At 39.2% G+C, this 23,604-nt stretch overlaps 1 protein-coding gene across 2 annotated transcripts; it reads right to left on the reverse strand.

Annotated features, from left to right (window-relative positions):
* Nucleotides 1-716: 716 nt before the first annotated feature.
* LOC139479895 (gamma-1-syntrophin-like) lies at nucleotides 717-21,760 on the reverse strand. 2 transcript variants are annotated; one of them, XM_071262823.1, is made up of 13 exons: nucleotides 21,659-21,760; nucleotides 17,332-17,478; nucleotides 16,600-16,758; nucleotides 15,193-15,319; nucleotides 10,622-10,656; nucleotides 9,864-9,982; nucleotides 8,991-9,120; nucleotides 8,231-8,269; nucleotides 7,198-7,314; nucleotides 6,348-6,419; nucleotides 4,648-4,800; nucleotides 3,055-3,258; nucleotides 717-1,288 (listed from the first exon to the last, which is right to left on the reverse strand). In XM_071262823.1, exons 1-13 carry the CDS (start codon nucleotides 21,665-21,667, stop codon nucleotides 1,187-1,189), a joined length of 1,413 nt encoding a protein of 470 aa, XP_071118924.1. In that variant the 5' UTR covers nucleotides 21,668-21,760; the 3' UTR covers nucleotides 717-1,186. The 2 variants fall into 2 exon arrangements, with proteins under 2 accessions (XP_071118924.1, XP_071118916.1); XM_071262815.1 differs by having other exon boundaries at nucleotides 15,184-15,319.
* Between the last annotated feature and the right edge of the window lie 1,844 nt (nucleotides 21,761-23,604).

A 23,604-nucleotide genomic window follows, 5' to 3' on the forward strand; every position in this document is an offset into this window, starting at 1 on the left:
TTGTTGCCCTGAAAAATATTTATTGATGTCACAATGTTGTAAATGTGACAAGGATACAGTAAATCTTTTTAATTTTTCATGGACTTAGTTCTCTGTGTTTTGCTTGAGAAACTGGATAATTTGTCATGAACAATGACTTAATTCTGCACTTCAGCGTTATAATCATTCTAATGTGTTTGAGGCCTATCATTCTAAACTGAAGTCTTACAAGTGAGCTATACAGATCAGGCTAAGCCTTCTTCTCCACATCACTAAACTGGCTTACAGACAATGTCAGACATCTTGAAAACATTAACATATATATTTTTAAGTTATCATGGACGAAAAACTCCAACTGTAGTATTTCTCGGTTTGCATACTGTGGTAATCTTAACTGCAACAGTGTACATATTTATGCAAATGTAGGTGTTAGAAACTGACATGAATAATAATAAGAGTACATTGTTCATTCAGTCTTTCAGAGAGACCAGAGACCATATCTATTTCTGGTCTCTGGAGAGACTCATCACAAGGTAAACTGGGACTTGATGGGCAGGGGGCCCATGTTGCATATAAACCAGAGGCTTGTTTGGTTTTAGGGTTAATAACTCCAGGAAAACCTAATCTCAAGCATGTGAAGAGTTTGTCTCCTGTAAATCAAGTTACTGTATGATTGTGACAATCCATCTCAAAACATCAGTCAAAAAGACGGAAAAACAACACTGTTTCAAGTGTTGAATGACCATGACTTGTCGGAGTAGCAGGTACTTAAAACAGTGAAATTTAACTGTTTATTTGATGCTTAATGACCCAGACAGCAATATTCCAGCTATATCACTGGTCTGTAAATAATTGAATATGGTCAAACAACCAGTGGTTGATATAATGAGCATTGTCCCATGGTGTCACGGCACATTGCCATGCAATCAACAGTCACTGAGCCTGACCACCTGATCCAATCTTGTCACCTCTTAGGACAAATAACAGAGTGCTGAAGACCTAGTCTAGTCTGGGCTTCTTGACTATACATATGTTTCTGAATATAGTAATAAAATATATTTCATGAGATTCTTCATCCATTCAAATACTGTAACTGAATTCAATAACACTGAAGCATAACAGCTGTGCTGAAACATCACCAAGCTGCAACATTACACGTGTTGTCCCTATGACAACGTATCTGATGATGAATGGTTGCTGGGCGGGTCTAGTAGTTGCTAAGGAAGTTGGGATCAACAGACGACAGCTTGGCAGACAGGAATGCATGGACACAGAACATCAGTGTATGCAGACTTGTGCACTCGATCTCCTGTAGGTACAAAATGATACCAAATGGTCATTAATGTAGTAGACTGCTGAGATGCTAGAAACAAAAGATACAGGTGGACCTCTTTGTTTGGATGGTTGAAAAACTACAAAATTTACAATCTAGGTATCTACAACAAACTGAAGTTTTGACATACTGAGTTAGGTACCATATCTAATTTAATTCCACAAAATGTTCATGTAGTTTGTAAGATGTAAAAATTAGGAAACAAGTCTTTAGTTGTTGTCATCATAATGGTGACATCACTGAGCTTCAGGCACCTTCATCCCAAGCATAAGTTTTTTTTGGTGTTTATTTGTTGTTTAACGTCGCACTCAGCAATATTCCAGCTATATGATGGCGGTCTGTAAAAAATTAAATCTGGACCAGACAATCGGTGATTGACATCATGAGTATCGATCCACGCAATTGGGATACAATGACATGCATCAAGCAAGTCAGTGAGTCTGGCCACCTGATCCTGTTAGTCACCTCTAAAGACATAGCCGCATAGTCGCCTTTTACCGCAAGCATGGGTTGCTGAAGACCTATTCTAACCAGGATCTTCACGGTGATGCAGGTCTAAGAACCTTATCACCAATGGGTGCAGGCATGGTGTCTTAACCATTGGCTACCCAATCGCCACAATATTTATTGATAGATTTATTTGTGCATTGTTCAACTATTACGACTACTGCTATAAAACTTCATTGTACCTGAAGTTCAAAGCCATGAGCCTGATTCAACAGCTGTGAGTAGCACAAGGACGAAGGAGTGAATGCTGTGTAAAGCTGGCCTGTTCCAGCTGTGTCCCTCCAGTAGGTAACTAGTTGGGACCTGACAAACCAGTGCTTGACAGCATGTCCAACTACAAACACCATCAGGTAATACCGACAGGCAATCAACCAGGTCACTCAGTCTGATGACCTGATCCAATTTAATGGCCAATTAAGAGGACAAAGCAATAGAAAGCTGGAGACCTTTTCCAGTCTGGGTCACTTGACTGGAGGGATATTTCAGAATAACAAACCAGTGATCGTCAGCATGAGCAAAGATCTGTGACATCTAGGCATGATTACCCAGAATGTGACAAGAAAAGGAATATAACCACCAAACCTCCATTTGTCGACTGTTAAGACGTGAGTGAGTGAGTGTGGTTTAATGCCGCTTTTAACAATATGTGGGAGGAAAGTCCACATCTCAAATGTTTACCACTTAAATGAAACCAATGAGCATGGGTATGGGGCAAACAAACCAAGAAACAATCGGGATGAACCAGGATTCTAACTCACAATTACAGTTTTCTGGTTTGGCCAAGGGATGCAACTCTGCCCCTGTTGTGAGGTGAGGTGGAATGGGGTTTAACGTCGCGTCCAAGATTATTGCACTTATATAGCGACGTGCATGTACTTGTGTGTGTTTGTGTGTCTGCTTGTACTAGTCCGGACTGATGCCGATTTATAGTGCTAGCTCACTGAGATACCATGCCGCAGTTTAACATGAATACCCCACTCAGACACAGTATACTGACTTTGAGCCGACCAGTCCTTGTTTTAGCCCCTCAATGCCGAGCGCCAGACAGGGTAACAACAAGTACCATCTTTTAACGTCTTTTGGTATGACGTGGTCGGGGATCGAACCCCAGACCTTCCGCTCTCCGGGCGGACGCTCTACCTCTAGACCACGGAGGCGGTCTCTGCCCCTGTTGGCTGTAATGTCAAGAACTTTGCATTTTGCCCTAGAATATCAGACCTGGAAGGAGTACTTACCCTAGATTCTACACTCCTGCTCAGGTCATTCTGGAAGAGCAGTTTGAGTTTGGTCTTGCCGTCATCTGATGATCCCTTCAGCTGGGAGAAGCGGTAGGTCCACACATACGTCTTGGTCTCATGGTCCACCAATGAGAAGCCGTGTTCCAGATCCAGAGTGAGGCCAGACAAACGACCTCGCCATGAGCAGCCAAATGTTATATTCTGGAAACATTTTTGGTAGTTTGTCATATAATCTTACAGCTACTTAAATATTTACACAATGACACAAATGACTAAATTAAATTACTTAAACTAACAAATGTTAAGTGTCCATACTGCAATAAACACGGCCTTTACTGTAGCGTTCAGCAGAAGTTTGCGTTATGTTAATTAGTTGTTAGGTGTATAGTGTCGTTAACTGAAAGTCTTGTTGCATGTATTGTACCTCGTTTTAACTTGTTAATTAAATGTCCAGCTGGGAGTGTGTTGTCTGGTGCCTTTGTTCGTCTAGTCTTTCATCCAGTATTGCGTCTTATCCAAATAGGGAATACATAGAACCTAAACACTACAGTTACCAAAGGTAGTGTTGCATCACTGTTACAAACATTATCATCATGCGTAATAAAGTCCATTTATTTGATTGGACAGTTGCAATTTTTTAAAACTCCCCACAAATTGGTTGTCAACTATAACACATCATGATGTCATAGTGTTTTATGTGATGTCATCTGCTTGTTACAATTAATATGGTCACATAAACATATTTCACCTAAATAGATCTCTGTTACTTGTGAACACAAAGATAAATTTATCACTGTAAACAGAGAGGTGTACAGGATTTTACGACCTGAATATCCTTGTACATCTTATAAACTCTTCGACCTCTGGAGCTGTGGTGTACAAGACCAATCAGGCCAATGAGGTAAAGTTCTGTACTCCCACTATTGACACAAGTCATTCATACAGTGATCAGAATAACTAGCACCTCAGAAGATCAAGCCATTTAAAGGAAGTCATTGAGCGATACCCAAAGGCTGGAAGACCTAAATAACATGTGACCTAAATACAAGCACAACAAGGCATTTAAAGGGAGTCATTGAGCCAGACCCAAAGGCTGGAGGACCTAAAATAACATGTGACCTAATAACAAGCACAACGAGGCATTCAAAGAGACCCAAAGGTTTGAAGACTTAAAATAACATGTGACCTAAATACAAACAAAACAAGGCATTCAAAGGAAGTCATTGAGTGGGACCCAAAGGCTGGACAACATGGCTGGAAGACAAGGCAAGACAGGCAAAATCCTCCTCCTTAGAGGCAGCAATCCCTACTTTACAAGCAGTGTGCCATGTCTAAAATCTTCAAAATATGATAGGTGAGAGGTGGAAACATGTACACCTGACATCTTGGCTGTTTCACCATAAATACTTCACACAGGTCCTAATGGCTTGAAAATTCCAGTGAGGCTAAAAATTAATGATAATGTATACCTACTTTTGGAATTAAGCAGCATTTAGAATGAATGCTTGATGGCTACCTCGGATGGTAAACTGTCAAGGATTAGCATCTTCTAATTATTTTGCTAAGTATGTCGATTAGGTTCCAACTGACCTTGATCCTATGGACGGCGAGACTGTTGGTCTTGTACCATGCTCTCTCAATATGTAACAAGTCTGATCGAGCCTCCACACTCAGCACGATAGACTCTCCACTTCCTGTCTGGACAGAGCAGCAATGCTGGCGGTCGTCTGGAAGCTCATCATCCTAGACAGAAATGAGTGCCACATGTCCCTAATATTTTGTTGCCTTGTACACCATTGACACATTTCGGATGAGACTACAATGTTATAGTACCGTATATCACTGTGTATAAGGCAAGTTTTTCATACCTAAAATGAGGAGGTTAAGAAGGGGGGTCGTCTTATACACAGAGTCGAAGATCTCACATTTTTTTCCACTGGCGATGTCAACCGGCGTCCGATAGCCACCCCAGCATTTGACAATAAAACTTCGCATTTTGTCCTAAATAACTGTTCCAATAACTATTTCCATACATAAACATGATTTGTATCTCTTTTCCTTGAATAAAGTTTAATAATTTCTGCAAATAAAGTTGAAATGACCCTTGCCTCGGTGCAGATTGTCAAACCAGCTGACACGGTAAAACAATCAACATCCATGAGTATAGAGCCGGAAGTACTGGGAAGCATTTGCATATTGCACATGTGACCTGACATGTGATAACCCGTGAAGCTGAAATCAATTCCCGCTGTTTCTACAGTTGTATTAACAACTGTTGGAGACGGTGTGTATAAGTGATTGTGGAATAAACACAATGAATGTGAAGCAAACATAAGCCTAGTTAGTTACAACATAGTTAATTGGCACTTAAATTACTCACCATTGTCTCTTCTATGTTATTACTTCATAAATGAATTACATTTTACGGGCACCAATTTGGTGTCGTACCGTGTAAACACAAAATGGCAACATGTGCTGGAGTTACACACGTGACCAATCATCGTAGAAAAAAAAAATGCAAGATAAACATATTTATATTGCAAATATAAGGTTTGTGTGCGCACTTGTGATGTGCTTCATTCCAGGTCGCCTTATACATGGAGTATAGGATTTTGATTTGATTTTGAAGGCATGTACAGGGGGGTCGTCTTATACGTGGGGTCGCCTTATACACAGCAATATATTCGGTAACAGGTATTTGCATTTAGGAGACACTTCCACATAATGACACACAACTTCATCAAACTGTAGGAAACATTGATGTTATGGAGCCAAGAAACAGTGGTTCCTGAAGTGCTTTCTGAGTATGAGCACTATATCAATGTTGACAGTGTTATGAGGCAGTCTTAAGAATTCAAACCACTGTATACATAATTCCTAAAAATATTTTACTTGCATTGTGTCAACAGATGGTCTTTTGAAAATCACACAATGATAATCAGTTGTTAGTCAAGTATTATAGGATCATTTATAAGGAAAATAGTGTCAGAAAGTTCTGAAAGTTACTTTTTCCGGTAGGCCAGTGATCATGAAAACATGTAATAACCTTTTAGAACTTGAGCTTAAAAACTGGGATTGTGACTAACAAAGAGGATTTTTCATCTAACAATGAATGTTTATGTCCGTTGGCCCACACTTGGATCAAGCCTTTTCAGATCAAGATTTTTCAAACTGGTCAGTACTTCATTATCACATTATTGTCAGCATCAAATATATACATGTCATATCCTAGATATACTGACATTGTAATTGACACTGATTTATAGTTTAAACACACTTTTTGGGCTCACCTTCAGCATCTTGAACATACATTCATACACCTTGTACTTCATATCACAGCGGGTCCAGTCCCGAGCATGCATCTGAAACAATATCAACCTACATTAGCCTCCAGCTTCTAAACGCTGACTTACACTCATGCCCTATGTGGTTTATACAGTCGGCAATAGTCTGGGCCATCCAAGACCACTGGTTAAAAAGGTGTGCAACAAACTATACTGTCCAAGTACAATAAATCACAGATGGTACCGCATTGCAACCACCTGATCCTTATAAGAGGTGCATTCTGCCTGGGTGACATTCAACAAACCACAAAGCAATCTTATTGCTACTACTACATGCATCATTAGTATCGGTGTATCCGAGGAGTTGTGACAGTCATAGCACCCACACTGCTTTTGGGGATGTATTCTGTAGCCACTGGGTTGCTTTGTGGAACATGGAACATCACATAGCCCTCCCAGGTGGAAAACTGACTGTAAGACACTCACAGGTGGAACATTGACTGTGTTATATGTGGAAAGTTGCATGTGATGCATGGAGTTTGTATTGCGTGTAAGGAGCTAGTGTAGTACATCTAGTCACATGACCTAACATGGCGACGTCCATGGAGTCTGCGAGCTGTCATTCATTACAGTGTAAGACTTCTAAACTTGGTAGGTTCTAGGTACTAGTAAATATGGTGAGGTATTTGATGACTTAAGTGGGTGATACTGTCGAGGCGGCAGTTGTAATATGGCGATGTCGTAGGTCGTAAAGACCGTTTTGATAGATACAAAGTGATTGTTGAAGCATGAGTTGATCTGAGATGTCAACAGGTGATCGCAATGCCAGGCGGAGATACAATAGTAAGACACTCACAGGTGGTACATCAAAGAGAAAGACCTCGGGTCCCTTGAGAGCCATGAACTTGGCCTTCCATGGCTGGTTGTGGACTGCAGCTGACATCCGCTGCTGGCTCCAGCACATGTGTGCTATCTGTAACAGCGAGTGAATGAGTTTTGGCATTACGCCGCTTTTAGCAATAACCCAGCAATATCATGGCGGGGGACACCAGAAATGGGCTACACACATTGTACCCATGTCAGGAATCGAACCCGGGTCTTTGACGAGCGAACGCTTTAACCACTTGGTTACCCGACCGCCCCCGATCTGTAACAGCAGGCATAGCATCACCAGCACCATTAAAGAGGGATGATAGTGCATGAGCTTCTCAGTGGTAAAGATGTTGACAAAGATAGTGTGCTGAGTGCATATCCATTTTGAACAGTACTTCTGTCATAGTATATCCGCAAGAAGCGATGCTACTAAAAAACGAAGTACCAGTAGCTGATTTGTTGAAGCTGAACTATCTATTGACCAGGGCCTCGTTTCAAGAAGCATTAGAAGGAGTATGAGTGATTGAGTTAGGTTTAACACCGGTTTTAACAGTATTCCAGTTATATCACGGCGTGTCAGCTTAATGTGGGAGGAAAGCTCGAAGTGGTGCAGGTCTCAGACGTTTACCACTTTGGTGAAACCTACGAGCACGGGTATGGTGCTGACATACCTAGAAACATAATCAGGGGGAACCGGGATTCGAACCCACAATCATAGGTTTCTGGTGTGTCCAAGGGATGCAACTCTGCACAGCAAATTGCAGCACCTTAGATGACTGGGCCACCTGTGCCCCCTAGAAGCCCTAGGACACATTAGAGACATGGGTGCCGTTGTACAAAGCGATCTTAGCACTAAGGTGATCGTTGTGGTGCAAAGGATGTTGTGTACAACGGCAGCCTGTTACGTGCGTGTCAGTGCAACAACTGGACTGAGACACCTGTGTATCAGTAGAAGTCATGAGGGAAGTGTTATTAGTGGTGCCTTTTGAGTTTCAGTGCCTGGCTTCAGTACTTACATGGTCCTCAGACAGCAGCATCTTGTTGGTCATCTGAACCTGTCAACAAAAACAGGAGCAGCTCAGTCGGCTGCAACAGTCCCCCTTGTCACACAACAACACACAAACGCAAGACGCAAACAGAGGATTTTTGTCTTTCCTTGTCAAACTACCTCTTTGCGAGAGAACTGACAAAACTGGAAATTGTTTGAATGATAATGAGAACTTGTTCAGGAAGTGAAATGAGATCAACATGTTACTAGACAAGAAAAGGCAAATGTTCTATTTGATTTACTATCAGCCAGGTCTTAGTCTGAAAACCACAGTGTCACCAAGGCTGACTGGAAGTAGCTCGTAAAATGCTTTCTAACAAAGCAGATTTTCTAGCTTTATTCTGCATGTTGATCCTCCGCCATCTTGTTTCAGTAGATGGCTCAGACTGTGTTGGAGATTTAAGAGAGGTAGCTCCTATAATGGGCGTAGAAGTAGATACACTCATAAACAAATTTTGACAAGTACAGAATTCATTACATGCATAGATTCATATGATAATATACAATAGTCAGGAGAAATAGCTAGAAATAGACAATCCAGCAATTGCTATTAGGAGCAATGATCCCCATCATTGGGGTACAATGACATGCAATGACACGTGTTGTCACCATTGTTTTTCATTGCATAATATCTATCTTAACTATCGATAGTCTAGGATGGTATCAATGCCAACTATAGATATTTCATTTTTAGATGAATTGTTCCCAGTGCCGAGTCTGCTACCCACCATCTGTGTGAGCAGACTGTCGATGATGGTTGTGATGGACTGGATCCACTCGGCCAACATGCGGTTGTCCTCACAGTGCAACACTCCCGAGCTGGAGCCGTCACAGCCAAACACCTCAAAACTGTTCATTCTGCCAAACAAAACATCTTTCAGTGAAGAAACAGTGACAGATCAAATCCTCATATAACAGAGCAATTTCAAAGAGGTACATATCTTGAAAATACAGTGAATCAAATATCTATAAAGTTTCTAGTTTATGACAGAGGAAAAGATAAATTAATGAGTTCTACGAACACATACTTGTGACATAATGTTTATCAACATTTTACCATGTTCACATGTACATAGGGTTATCAGTCATTTTCCATTGTAAGAATAGTCATACGCCATAAACAGTCCCAAGGATTTTCAGGCTTCCAATCCCTTGTAGACATATCTCTCTACCAGTACAGTACACACTGTTATATATAACAGCATGATGATGGATTTTTTTTATGTTGTCATAACCATGACCATCTGTCTGGCAGGAGTATTGTGAGTGTGACCTGACCTTGTCTGCACCTGGCAGGAGTATTGTGAGTCTGACCTGAGTTTGTCTACACCTGGCAGGAGTATTGTGAGTGTGACCTGAGCTTGTCTACACCTGGCAGGAGTATTGTGAGTGTGACCTGAGCTTGTCTGCACCTGGCAGGAGTATTGTGAGTGTGACCTGAGCTTGTCTGCACCTGGAAGGTGCATTGTGAGTCTGACCTGACCTTGTCTGCACCTGGAAGGAGTATTGTGAGTCGGACCTGACCTTGTCTGCACCTGGCAGGAGTATTGTGAGTGTGACCTGAGCTTGTCTGCACCTGGCAGGAGTATTGTGAGTCTGACCTGAGTTTGTCTGTGCCTGGCAGGAACCTGGTCAGCCTGCCATAGAGTAGCGGTATCGAGGTGACCGTCGTCCACTGTCGCTCCAGCCTCGGCAGACCAGGGATCAGGGGACCAGACAGCTGATGTACAAAATGTGTATATACACGTCACATAAGCATAAGGTTACATATAGCAGTCGCTTACTTGGAATTACTAAACTGAAGCCTGTATCTCGTAAAAAAGGCTAAAGAAAATGTACACCCATTTTTGTTGGTGGCCAAAAATGAAACAAACAAGAAATGGTTATTCACCGGTGGTGTATTTGATACGGGTATCAGAGTTGTGTTTGGACCTTAAGTTTGCTGTGTTTCAACAAATGTTCTCATCCTAGTAACGTTTTGTTTTCATTAGTAATGTTTTGGTCCAATCCAAATTTCAAGCATGTACTTTGTTTTGCTCGGCAGTTTAGTAAGCTCAGCTAGTAATAGTCTAATAATTACATCAAAATCTACAGAAAGTGATACCCGGGCTATACAAACCTCTTGGCATAGACTGTTATAGTCACAAAATACATCAAAGTTACACAAAACACGAATCACACAAAAGTACACATTCAAATCTGATATGAACCCAGACTAATAAAGATTTGTGATATGTGACTTACTTTCTTTGATTCACTTTAAATGATTTTGTTCTCCAATTTTCAGACAAATACATAATACTTTCAAGACTGTAAACATTTCAAATGCATTTGAGGAAGTTTCACAGTTTCCACTTACTGGAGGATCATCTGTTTTGGAGCGCACTTGGTTACCTAGGAGATAAAGAAAACAATCTGTTCAGAGTTTTAAACTCTCACACTTATATCAACACTGAAGAAGTGAAAAACTACCATATATGAGTCATTTTCAAAAGATGTCACTATTTCTGTCCGAACCCATTAAAAAATTTAAAAAATATATATTGACATTGCAATTTGTATAGATTATCACCTGCCAAGTAATGCATCTAGTAAAATGGTTATTTTCAATCATTGTGTCATATTATGTGTTTTTGATGCGTTTTAAATGGGTAAAAAGTGCATTTTTGGCTGTCCCAGTGCATTTAGCTTCAAATTTGAGAAACTGTCATTTTATGAATATTGGCATATATATAATATTACTGTGGTTATCTTATAAAAACGAGATTCATTTAGGAATTTCAGTGTATGATTTCAATCTAACTGATATAATTCCTGAATAATAATCATATATAACACCGTCCTTAGATTTTGTGTCTTTCCTGTAACACTTAATAAAACTTTGGAATAATCAATGATCCCCAATGCAAGGATATCAGTACTTTCTGTCATGCCTAGTACCATTTCCTATACAATAGGAGTGTGATGTGCCATGTGCACCAGGAGACAAATAAGCACTAAAAGTTAACCAAAAAGGTAAGGAAATGATGAGTATTTTCATTTCATGTCTTTCCCATAACGCTATAATTCAATGGAACAGATGCAAAATAGTTATTTCAAGATCCAAGTTTATGTGCCGATTCATGAACAGAAAATTGTGTGAACATTCAGCTTCATGAAGGGACCATTAATTAGTCAATATAATTTTTTATCTAATGATTTGTCTTTCCTGTAACAGTCTTTCCTGTAACACTAAATTCTGTTACAGCGAAGACAGATTTTGTTATGGTAATGACTTTCTTCACTTAATAAGCTATAAAGTAAGAAAACTATTACTTTCTGTTCTTTTACAACATTCCAACTGAATATTTTTATTCAGCAGTTTGAAAGACAAAGCTGTATTTTATCATTTTGAGCAACATTGTCAGAACATATGGTTTTTATAAGAAATGTGTTACAGTAAAGACATATTTTGTTATTGTAATGACATTTTGCAATTGAAAAGTTATAAAGAAGCAAAGTAAATTACTCTGTTCTTTTTCAATATTCTAATTAATTATTTCAATCAAGCAGTTTGTAGGATAAACTTGCACTTCATCATTTTATGCAAAATTATTGAAACACCCAATTGTTATAAGAAATGTGTTACGGCAAAGACAGTTTTGCTTCAGTAATGACATTCTACATTTCCATAAGACAATCAGAATCAAAGTAACTACTCTCTGTTATGTTTGATGATATATTGTACTAAAGGGATCAATGAGATTTTAGTTACTTGTTCCTAAGCTTGCTAAAATAAGTGTTTTTGATTTCGGAGTTAATATGGTACCATGGTTATAGAAAAGACAAACTTTACATTTAATATAGAATCATGGCAGTGATCATGAAGTACCTAATAGCTTATGGGTATTTTCTATTTTTAAAGGTCAAAAAAGTTTTAGAATACGAGTTTTGGAGAAAAACATTTCTTCACTGCACTAAAATTCAACTCTCTACGCTCCTTTATTTTCTGAAAAGGTCTTTGTTGGCAAAGACAAACACTCAAGTATGACAATGTATAGATTTCATTACATCATCAAAATAATTTGAAATTCACTAATGCTGATTTCATGAAGGTTTACTGAATAGCAATGTTTGCTTGACTGGAATACAAAGCAACTCCAAAGTGGAACTGTACAACTAAATTAACCATGGCAATGACAAATGGCGAGCTGTATCCTTGTACTATGTTATCAAATGGTAACTGCTCACCGTCATGTGGCAGTGTACTTGCTTTTGGGACAATTGACAGAGCAGCAGAAATGACAGTGAAAGTAGTCTCTGAACTTGTTGCCAATGAAGTCAAAGATCTTGATGGAAATTTCCAGTCTCAAGGCATAAAGGAAGGATGTCAGTGTAAAGGGACATAACTTGCCACGTCATTATGCTCAGTATTCTGACATATATGTTCCAGGAACTTGTCTCACAGACAACATAGTCCAAAGCATATTTCGACTCAAAACCCTCAAAGTGAAGAGGGACAAGTCTTTTATGGGAATCTGGCAAATTCACACTTTAGCCAATGTTTTGAACAGACCACTACACACAATCTACCCCAAACGCGGTTAGTGAAGGAGAGAAGGTGAAGGCTGAAGATGCTGTTAGAGATAGAGAGAAAGTGAAGATGAAGAGGCTAGTGATGGAGAAAAGGTGAAGGCTGAAGATGAGGCTAGTGATGGAGAGAAGGTGAAGGCTGAATATGAGGAAACTATAGTGATGGAAAGAAGGTGAAGGCTGAAGATGAGGAGGCTAGTGATGGAGAGAAAGTGTAGGTTGAAGATGAGGCTAGTGAAAGAGAGAAGGTGAAGGCTGAAGATGAGGAGGCTAGAGATGGAAAGAAGGTGAAGGCCGAAGATGAGGAGGCTAGTGATGGAGAGAAAGTGTAGGTTGAAGATGAGGCTAGTGATAAAGAGAAGGTGAAGGCTGAAGATGAGAGGCTAGTGAAGGAGAGAAGGTGAAGGCTGAAGATGAGGGGGCTAGTGAAGGAGAGAAGGTGAAGGCTGAAGATGAGGGGGCTAGTGATGGAGAGAAGGTGAAGGCTGAAGATGAGGAGGCTAGTGATGGAGACAATCATCCCAAAGTTACAGAAGACTCCAGAATCATCTCATTGTGAGGTTGACAATAACATTTGGTCTACAGTTAAAAGCCACTATGAAGGGGTATAATGTCTTGGGAAGACAGCTATAATCTTTCAACTTTCTTCTTAGATGGCTTGATGTTTCAAGTGTTGCATTCCAGGTTGTAGTTTAGATTCTTACTTGCAGTTGAAAGTTGTGTTCTAATTGTAGGTCATGTGTTTTCTGACATTTTCTGAATTGTTCATTCTACAAGTTGACCAAGTCTTTATTGTCTCAAGTATACCACAGTTCTTTTACCAAATACCTTCAGTGTTTCACAATATTAGTAAAATTAATACTCAACCTCAAAAACTTTGGATTTGATTGTTGATCATAGAAACCATAAAAAGACATGAAAACTATTCTCTAAATGTCTTTCATGTAACAAAATGTTGTCTTCGCCATAACTGTCTTCTATCACATCAGTCTGGAGATTTCACAATGAGATGGAAATATAACAATAACTATATCTAGTGGCACCCCTGTTTGGTAAACCTTTGTTTACTTATGATAGTGAACTAACTAGGCTGACCAAAACTTTGTTTTACATTGTCAGTACTGTAACGTCTTAGGTCTTTCCTGTAACAGTTATAATGTAGGTCATAGGTAACATTCTTCATATTAATCATTTAAAAATATAAATATAACAAACATGTGCATTGTTATTCAAAGTAACACATTTGCTATTACAGTAAAAATGCGGAAACTGCTTGGTGATCTAAAATGTCATTGTATGGTAATTTGTTCTGTCATGTAACAAACCTTTGTCCTTTCTGTAACATATTTTAGAATTTATCCTTTAAAAAGTTGGAATAAATTTATCAATATAACTGAAAAAGATAATGACTGGTATTACTTTTGCAAGCATTATTATGTACATGAGAAACATTTAAGATAATCTTTACTACTCTTTTCATATTGATGATATGAATTTGAAATGTCTTTTCTGTAACAAATATAGTCAATCCTGTAACATGCATGTCTTTCCTATAACGCACTCATTTAAAAAATATATATATCTTAACATGTCTTTAGTTTCCGCAATGAGACATAAGTTAATCACAGTTTATCTTTGTTTATCAAATAAAAAACCTCTAAGAAATCTTGAAAATTTAGAAATCATAATATTTATGTTGAAGGGGTAACAGTATTTCATAGAATTGACACTGAGTACATATTGGTCATTAAGGGACTAAATAAATGCCCTTCATCCTCACTTCAAGTTTAATATACAAAAATATGAAGAAATAAATATGTTTCGTATGTGCTTTTTGCATTTTCATGAATTTCAAACCAAAATAATTCACACAAACATTGTTAAGGGAAAGACAAGCCAAGTTTCAGTTGCCATGGTAACTGGTTATTCTTCTTTCAAAAAAGCATCATTAAGACTTCCATTTGATGTTACTGACAGCTTCCGATATTTGTTACTCCATTTAAACCAAAAAAAGATATTATATCAACCATTGGATTTTGTAATTTTGGAAACTCAAATAGTGACATCTTTTGAAAATGACTCATATACCATATACCAGCAGAGAAGATGTATGGAGAATGTAAACGACATGCATGCGTGTGTGTTTGTGGTTGGTTGTACTAGTCCCGACTAATGGTGATATTATGGCAAGGTAACAACAAGTACCATCTTTTTATGTCTTAATGTCTTTTGGTATGGCACGGACTGGGATCGAACCCAAGACCTTCCCCTTTCTGGGAGAGACACTGCGGTCTCAGAACAGAAAATGATTTGTGAGAAGGAAAGGTAGAATGATACAATGCAACTTACAAGAATTACCTTTGTTGAGGAAGTGTGACGCAGGGCGGAAGTGTTTCACTGCCAGCTTCACAATGCTTCCTTCAGTGTCCTTCATCGCCTTGACGACCTGGTCATGGGTGTAGTCCTCCACATTATTGCCGTTCACCTGGAACACCGATCACGCTATGATGCTGATGTCGAGTTAAAATTATATGGTGAGTGAGTTGAGCTTTATGCCACATTGAACGGTATTTCATTGTGTTAAAAGACGACACACAAATGGAAGAAACAGCCCATGATCAGACGATCCTGATATGGCTAAGGGACACAACTCTGATCAGATAAGTTGGTTGGTTGGTTGTTTAAGGCCGCACTCGGCATATTCCAGCTATATGACGGAGGTCTGTAAATAATCGAGTCTGGACCATACTATCCAGTGATTGATATCATGAGCATCGATCCACACAATTGGGATCGATGACATGCATCAACCAAGTCAGCGAGCCTGACCACCAGATCCCATTAGTCACCTCTTATGACAAGCATAGTCGCCTTTTACGGCAAGCATGGGTTGCTGAAGACCTATTCTATCCCAGATCTTCACGGGTCTGATCAGATAAGAGCTTGGCCTTGTTACTGCTGGGCCAATAAACAGCTGAACATCAATATCAATCAGTTTGCTTTAAAATATGTTACACATAAGAAATGAAAGCCAAATAAACTAGCTGGAAATAGTGTGACTGTTGAATACTCTGTGGTATTGATGAAACAAATAGAGATCACTTATCTTGGTGATATTACAAGCAAGAAATTCAGAAAATCAATTTTTTGTAGTTGAAGCAGAAAACGTATTCAATCTAATTTGCAACCTTGGCATCAGAGTTTAGGAATAAACATGACAAAAAGATAATTCTTCCATTGAAGCTAGGCAAGGCATGATTACTCTTCCATTGAAGCCAAGCAAGGAAAGATTACTCTTCAATTGAAGCCAAGCAAGGAAAGGTTACTCTTCCATGGAAGCTAGGCAAGGAAAGATTACTCTCCCATTGAAGCCAAGCAAGGAAAGGTTACTCTTCCATGGAAGCTAGGCAAGGAAAGGTTACTCTTCCATGGAAACTAGGCAAGGAAAGGTTACTATTCCACTTAAAATGTATTCTCCAGTACTCAATACACATCCCCACACAGTGGCGACGAGAAAGAAAAACTGATGTGGCAGGGGTAGTCAGGTGATCAAAAGTTGTGTAAGGTCACAACGCGCAGAATTACAGTGTGTGACCCATTTGTTTGGGTAATGTCCATAGTGATGCTAGGATGTGTTCGGGCAAAACGTTATTAGAAGCTGGAATTTTTGTTTTAGCATGTTTCCACAGAAGGATCTAAAGAAGAAGGAAGAAATGCATAGTGTGAGATAGGAGAAGTATAAAAATGTAATAGTGATAGGATTACCTGCAGGATGGCATCCCCCACGATGAGCTCCCCGGACCTGTCTGCTGCCTGGCCGTTGATGATGCGAGAGATGAGGACTGGGAGATTGTGTTCGGCCCCTCCTTTCACGCACAGCCCTAAGCCACTGGCTCCCTCACGGTTGATCGACACCTCACGGATCTAAACACGAATATGCAAAACTAAGAACAGGAGTTTTTACAAAAGACAGCATGGACAGCCTTTGAATTTGTAGCTGGTCCTGCTTTAACAAGACAAAAATGTTGACAATGTCTTCATATTCTTTCAGTTTGTGGCACAATTGAGGCTTTGATTCAGAATTATAGCCCTAAAAATGTAACGAACCATCATTGTTTTTTGCTTGTCCTGAGCACAATATAGCAGTTTTGGGGAAGCGGACCAGTGTGAATTTCGGACTGATAAATGTCATGCTGATACATACAGAAAAGGCAGATTAATTGCCAACTGGCATTTTCTATATGACTGTGATGTCACAGACCAGAAAGGTGTGCAAGTTTAGAGGCACCATCACAGTGATGGTCATTGCAAAGTTTAATCATGTTCATAGGCCTTGTATTTTCAAAGAAGATGAAGAAAATGTTAAAGGTTAAGACAGGTGGACAGACTAAGCACCGAAAGCCAGAATTGAAAGTTCAGGTGAGCTAACAAGAACCCACTCGGTGAATGAAAAGTTCTGTGCCATGTGGTTACTTATTATCAGCTGGCTACTCTTACCATATTCAGGAACACCTCATCTTCCTCCTCCAGTGGTGCCGTCACCCATTCCTCTTTCTGTATGACCAGAGTTTCTGTCATCAGCTGCAGTCTGATTGGTTGAGCCTTGCCACGCCCATCATGTAATGTCACGATTCCACACTTAACCTTCAAAGAAAGCAGTTGGAAGTTGTAGTGCAGATGTTCATCATCCATTTCCAGTCGCCGCGATTCGCTGTGCAGAGTTGTGTCCCTTGGACACGCCAGAAACCTGTGATTGTGGGTTCGAATCCTGGGTTCGCCCAGATTATGTTTCTAGGTTGTCAGCACCATACCCGTGCTCGTGGGTTTCACCGAAGTGGTAAACGTCTGATACATGCATCACTCCGGGCTTTCCTCCCACATTAAGCTGACACGCAGCGATACAACTGGAATACTGTTAAAAGCGGCGTGAAACCCAACTCACTCACTCACTCACTCAAACAAACAAAACTGTAAAACTAGAGATTTATCGGCTCAATTTGTACACACAAGTATACTAACAAAATATTGAAAACCACCCACCAGTATCTCAACATTATCTACAAATTGATTTATAGACTAATCTTTGGCTATATATCATCACACATTATGACAGAAAATATAATTCTAATATATGTATGTAACATACGGGTTGACCATGTTTGATGAATTGAGGCCTTTTCAAGACATTTTATTGGCCTTTTCATGCAGATTCACATTTAATGCTTTTTCAAACCACATTTTCATGTCACTTTGAACAGGATTTTACTTATGTCACAGTGCGTCAACTTTAAGTGATACAGGTCTTAGTAGTGTACCAATTTGGTGAACACACAAACACGGGATTGATGCAACAAACCGAGATACATAACCAGGGGTCATCAGGGATTCAAATACATGATGATGGCAACAGTCAGGGATGATCAACATGATCCTGTGAGTGGTATATTTTTTGTATGTATATCCTGGTATATTCTGATATATTTACTGATTGTAAAACAAGGTATAATCTACCATAGCACTGCCAGATTAACTGTAAAGATAGATTCAAGGAAGAAGCTAATGTTTTATTGGTCTTCTGATAATAAAGTTGGATCTGAATGGTAAAGAAGGTCAACACAGGTTTCAGACTTTTACCACTTTGGTGAAACCCATGAGCACAGATATTGTGCTGATAAAGCTAGAAACATAATCAGGGCAAACCAGGATTTGAATCCACAAACATAGGTTTCTTGCGTGCCCAACTTTGCACAGCAATTTGCACCACCTTAGACGACTGGGCCACCGTTGTTCAGTGAAGGAAATTCAGAAGACTTTGAATGTTTTCACAGTGAATTTCTTCTACTCAAACATCAATTATAAATTTTATGAATGATAGCATGCAAACAATATCCTCTACTTTGACATGAAAATGTGCTGTACCCTTCCTCGTTGTGAATCCAGGTACCGTTTGTTTGTTGTTTAACGCCACACTGAGCAATATTCTAGCTATATGACTACTGGCTGTAAATAATCGAGGATGAACATAATAAAGCATCGATCTTCGCAATTTGGATACCATGACATGCATCAACGATATCAGCAAGCCTGACCACCTGATCCCGATATACGCCTCTTACGACAAGCATGGGACCAATTCTAAGACGGATCTTCATGGGTGATACAGGTATCGGCATAAGAATGTACCCTTAGTGCCAAACTGTGTTTTCTAATAATAATTCCACAAATAATCAGAAATTGGATGAGACAATTCATAATGTGAGAACGGAGCACCTTTAGAAATCAGTTCCGTAAGTTCCTGTGATGACGAATTCTGCCTAAGGTCACATATCACTGAGACAAGTAACCAAATTTTGTGAGCATTTTCTCGGACTTGAACTCAGTTTGTCAGTCCTATAAGCTAACCGAATTAAGTCCACACTGTTAAACTAAGGACAAACTGACCTTGTCATGCCGAAATGGATACGGAAATGAATGGAAAGGAATGTGGACAAAGTGGTGACAGACACTTATAAAATTTATGGGTATGCATTAGGGCTGGGACGAGTCCAAATTTACTACCCGGGTACCCAGCCCCCTATAATAATAATAATAGGTCATTCGTAGTTCGTCTGGTGATATGTTTGTCCATGCTGTTGCTTGATTGACTGGAATGTCATATTGGCATTGATTAATAAGTGTATGTAACAAATTGGCAGTGTCATACTATACACATCCCTTTACTATACACATCCAGTGAAGAAGAGTATACTGACCCTCAGGATTTTAACAGACATCTTAGGGTACAGACAGTACAGAGAGACAACTGACCCTTAGGATTTTAAAGGATGCCCATGGGCTAAGACAGTACTGAGATTTTAAAGCACATCCAAGGTAGGCCCAGACAAACCCAAATTTACTACCCGGGTACTAGACCCCCAATTACCCAACCCTACCCGGGTACTCACTGTAGGTCTCAGGAGATGTCTCAAAATGTCTGATTGGGAACATTTTGAGCATAGCCCTGACAAATGTATTAAGATACATGTATTAAACAATCTGGTCATTCGTAGGCATGGTGTCACGCAACTTCAGTCTAGAAATAGCTATGAATGGTCAAAATGCCATGTGGCACACGAATCTCATTCTGTAATCTACATGACCCCAAGTGGTAAGGAATGATTTGAAATGACGTGAATTGAAAACGGCTCCAGGCATCAGACGTTAAGTTCACGAGCATGCATGAATGACATCAATGGTATTTAATAATTTGTGACAGAAAAGTGTGGTAAGGAAGACTGTAAGAGTAACATAGATCTTAGTATGGAATGAGGGAGGCGTGGCTACTAACGCTCTGAGCATGAGTATCATATCTGTGTAATTGCAGCGAGTGACAGTAGCTTGGATGACGTTCCATGACAGTCTCCCCCATCTAATATATTCAACACCGAACCACTTCATCCTGCTCTCACAACATATATATGCGAAGAACAAACACAACTGTCACAAATTATTCATGCAAAACAATAAAATGAATTATATGTTTTTTTGTATGCTTTGCGGCCAATGCTACATTATGTATGAGAAGAGGGCGTAACCACCTTCCACCCCACACAGCCCTTATCCATCTTTGTCATCACAGACCTAATTGATTCATTACAAAAGATAGATAGTGTTCGGGCTGTGGACGTTTTGCTGTGTGCAAAATCACCAAGTAAATAAGTAAATATCTTTATTTCTGTGAACAATAATGAAAATTACTCAATTGAAACAACAAATAATGTATATTAGTTCCTATTTAGGATCTTGTTAGCATGTTAGCCAAATAAATTAAGTTGAAACAGAGGCGACTGTGCTTGTCGTAAGAGGCGATTAACTGGATTGGGTGGTCAGGCTTGCTGACATGGTTGATGTATGTCATCGATCCCAATTGCTTGGATCGATGCCCATGATATTAATCACTGTATTGTCTGGTCCAGACTTAATTATTTACATACCGCTGTCATATAGCTGAAATATTGCTGAGTGTGGCCATACCTGTGCCAGTGGGTTTCACCAAAGTGGGAAACGTCTAAGACCTGCATCACTTTGGGCTTTCCTTCCACATAAAGTTGACATGCCATGATGTAACTGGTATACTGTTCAAAGTGGCGTTAAACCCAACACACTCACTCAACATCACTGGGCTTCTTCAATGACATTACAGAGATGCTTGAGGTGGCACACCCGATGACACAGCAACCCTGTTGCAAGGCTGATGTCACAGGGAATTGTTTTGCCAGTGTATCTGACGACACAATTCTACAAATTACATCATAGGGGATTGTGACATGTTCGTAACTGAATTCTCAAGGTAGATCGACCACTAAGTTTGTAAATATTCTGCAACATTGACATGTTAAATATAAATAAAATAAAATATAATATTAACGCTACACTGGTGTAGCATGGAGGTCAAAAGACAGTATGCTAAATGATGAATAATCATGTCCCATGACTGTAGCAAGATATATCAAGAGATGGTTCCGGCAAATTAATGTCAATCTAGTAACCTTGTTGGTTTCTTAATGTGTCATTCCTATCAAGACTGTGAATAGCTTGCTAAATTCACAGACAACAAAAGTTATCTCGCTGATTCCATCATACATTACATTCTAATACATTTTGCAGTAGGCTTATGACAGCAGTAGCAACACGACAATCCCTGCAAGTTATCGAGCGTCGGAGGAAATGTACTATTTATGAACTGTCAAACTAGTGGAGTGGCCGATAGATCTGTCATGCAAGCGTTAATGTGCAGAAATATACGTCTATTTTTCAGTGCTTAGACTTAATAGAACTGCAATACCTCTGTCATGTTTTTCTGTATTCAGTCTACCATTATTATGCGGCACCAAGGACTCAAATTACACTCTACAAGTGGCATTTTCTAGCACGGCATTCCATCACATTACTTTCGAAGAGACAAATTTGTCCAAGACTACTTTCCTAACCAATAACATTATGGAGTGCAGAGCACAAACGAACCTCTGACGACAGAATAACATCCCCGTTATCTGTTATTTGCACTGAATTTGTTAAATGAGTTTAGAATATGACATTTTAACTTTTTCATAAAACATAGGTAGGAGCTCGTCCCGACATTATCCGATGTTGGTGTTTTGTGAGAATGGAAGAGTAACTGTTAATTAGTTAAATATTGTTATTAATAATATTACAGGTGGACACTACTGTGTAATATGCCATACTGTAATTAAAGAAATTACACATGCTACCTAATAATTTGACAGACATGAATGTGGAAGAAACGGAACACCCATTGTATCGAGACAGAGTTACGAACATCAGACTGAACACTGATGTTATTTTATTTAAATATCCTTTCATTGGGGCTCTTCGTTAATCTTATATCAGTTTTTAGAAATGAATGGCTCTTGCCGGTACGATATAATTGGTGTTTTCAAATACAATAAACAATAACATTAGCAATCGACACGCATGCAAGCCATTTCCGAGTAGACACATTGCGAACACTGGGTAATAACTGGAGTTACCCAGATCGATCGGTAGGGACAATTTGACCTTAGCCGTTATGTGGAAGAAACGGAACACCCATTGTATCGAGACAGAGTTACGAACATCAGACTGAACACGCAGGGTCGAGCGTACGTCACTTGGGATCGAGTGAGTGAGTGTCTTGTTTGATAGGCATCACTTAGAAGTTGACGGATGACAAAGTAGACACACTTTATGGATAACAACTTCTTTAATTACTGTAAAGGCGACGTTTCGGTATTGATCCATATACCGTTGTCAAGCAGTCTTGTCATGCTTGACAACGGCATAAGGATCTATACCGAAACGTAGGCCGAGAGTGACACCTTTCTTGGAACAAGGCTTATATAGCCAAAATCACATGACTAGGAAACCTAAATAAATATACGAGTAATTAGGAATGGCATAATTGCAAAGCTCCTTTTAAATGGCTCTCAATAAATGCATGGTAACACAGTAGAGACTAGGCTTAACAATGAACACGTTAATCTGGGGATTAGCACCTTGTAATTAATGTATATTGAGTGATTCTAGACATATGTGGATAAAAGAGGTATAGTTTAGCCCTTTGATTAAAATGTTACTTCAAGCAATGGTTGTCATGGATTCTGAGCCGCTACGACAACTAAATTTTTTTGAAAAATTTACTTCAAACATGAACTATATTTGAAACGTCACCGCTGATTTTGTCTTCCATCGTCCGAGATAAAACCCGTGGTCTTGGACACTATGTTGAAATTCCATGCTTAGATGCATTAATACTATAATCTTTTAATTTCTTTATAAATTTTCGTACCACAAATATCGGAATTTTTTTTCTGGCCGTAATTTTAAAACCACAATTCTAGTACTTTTATTTAAATATCCTTTCATTGGGGCTCTTCGTTAATCTTATATCAGTTTTTAGAAATGAATGGCTCTTGCCGGTACGATATAATTGGTGTTTTCAAATACAATAAACAATAACATTAGCAATCGACACGCATGCAAGCCATTTCCGAGTAGACACATTGCGAACACTGGGTAATAACTGGAGTTACCCAGATCGATCGGTAGGGACAATTTGACCTTAGCCGTTATTCATTATACCTGATAGTTTGGTTTCCGAAAGAACGAATTTTTACCAATATGATACCATTCTTAACTTTACAAAAAAACATTTACTGGTTACGTACCCTTCACCATGAAACCAAGAGGAGTTTGTTTAACTTTCAAAATATATTTACAATATCTTAAATG

This window comes from Haliotis cracherodii, unplaced genomic scaffold (genome assembly GCF_022045235.1).
Source record: "Haliotis cracherodii isolate W230 unplaced genomic scaffold, xgHalCrac1.p SCAF_1, whole genome shotgun sequence".
Classification (NCBI taxonomy): Eukaryota; Metazoa; Mollusca; class Gastropoda; order Lepetellida; family Haliotidae; genus Haliotis; species Haliotis cracherodii.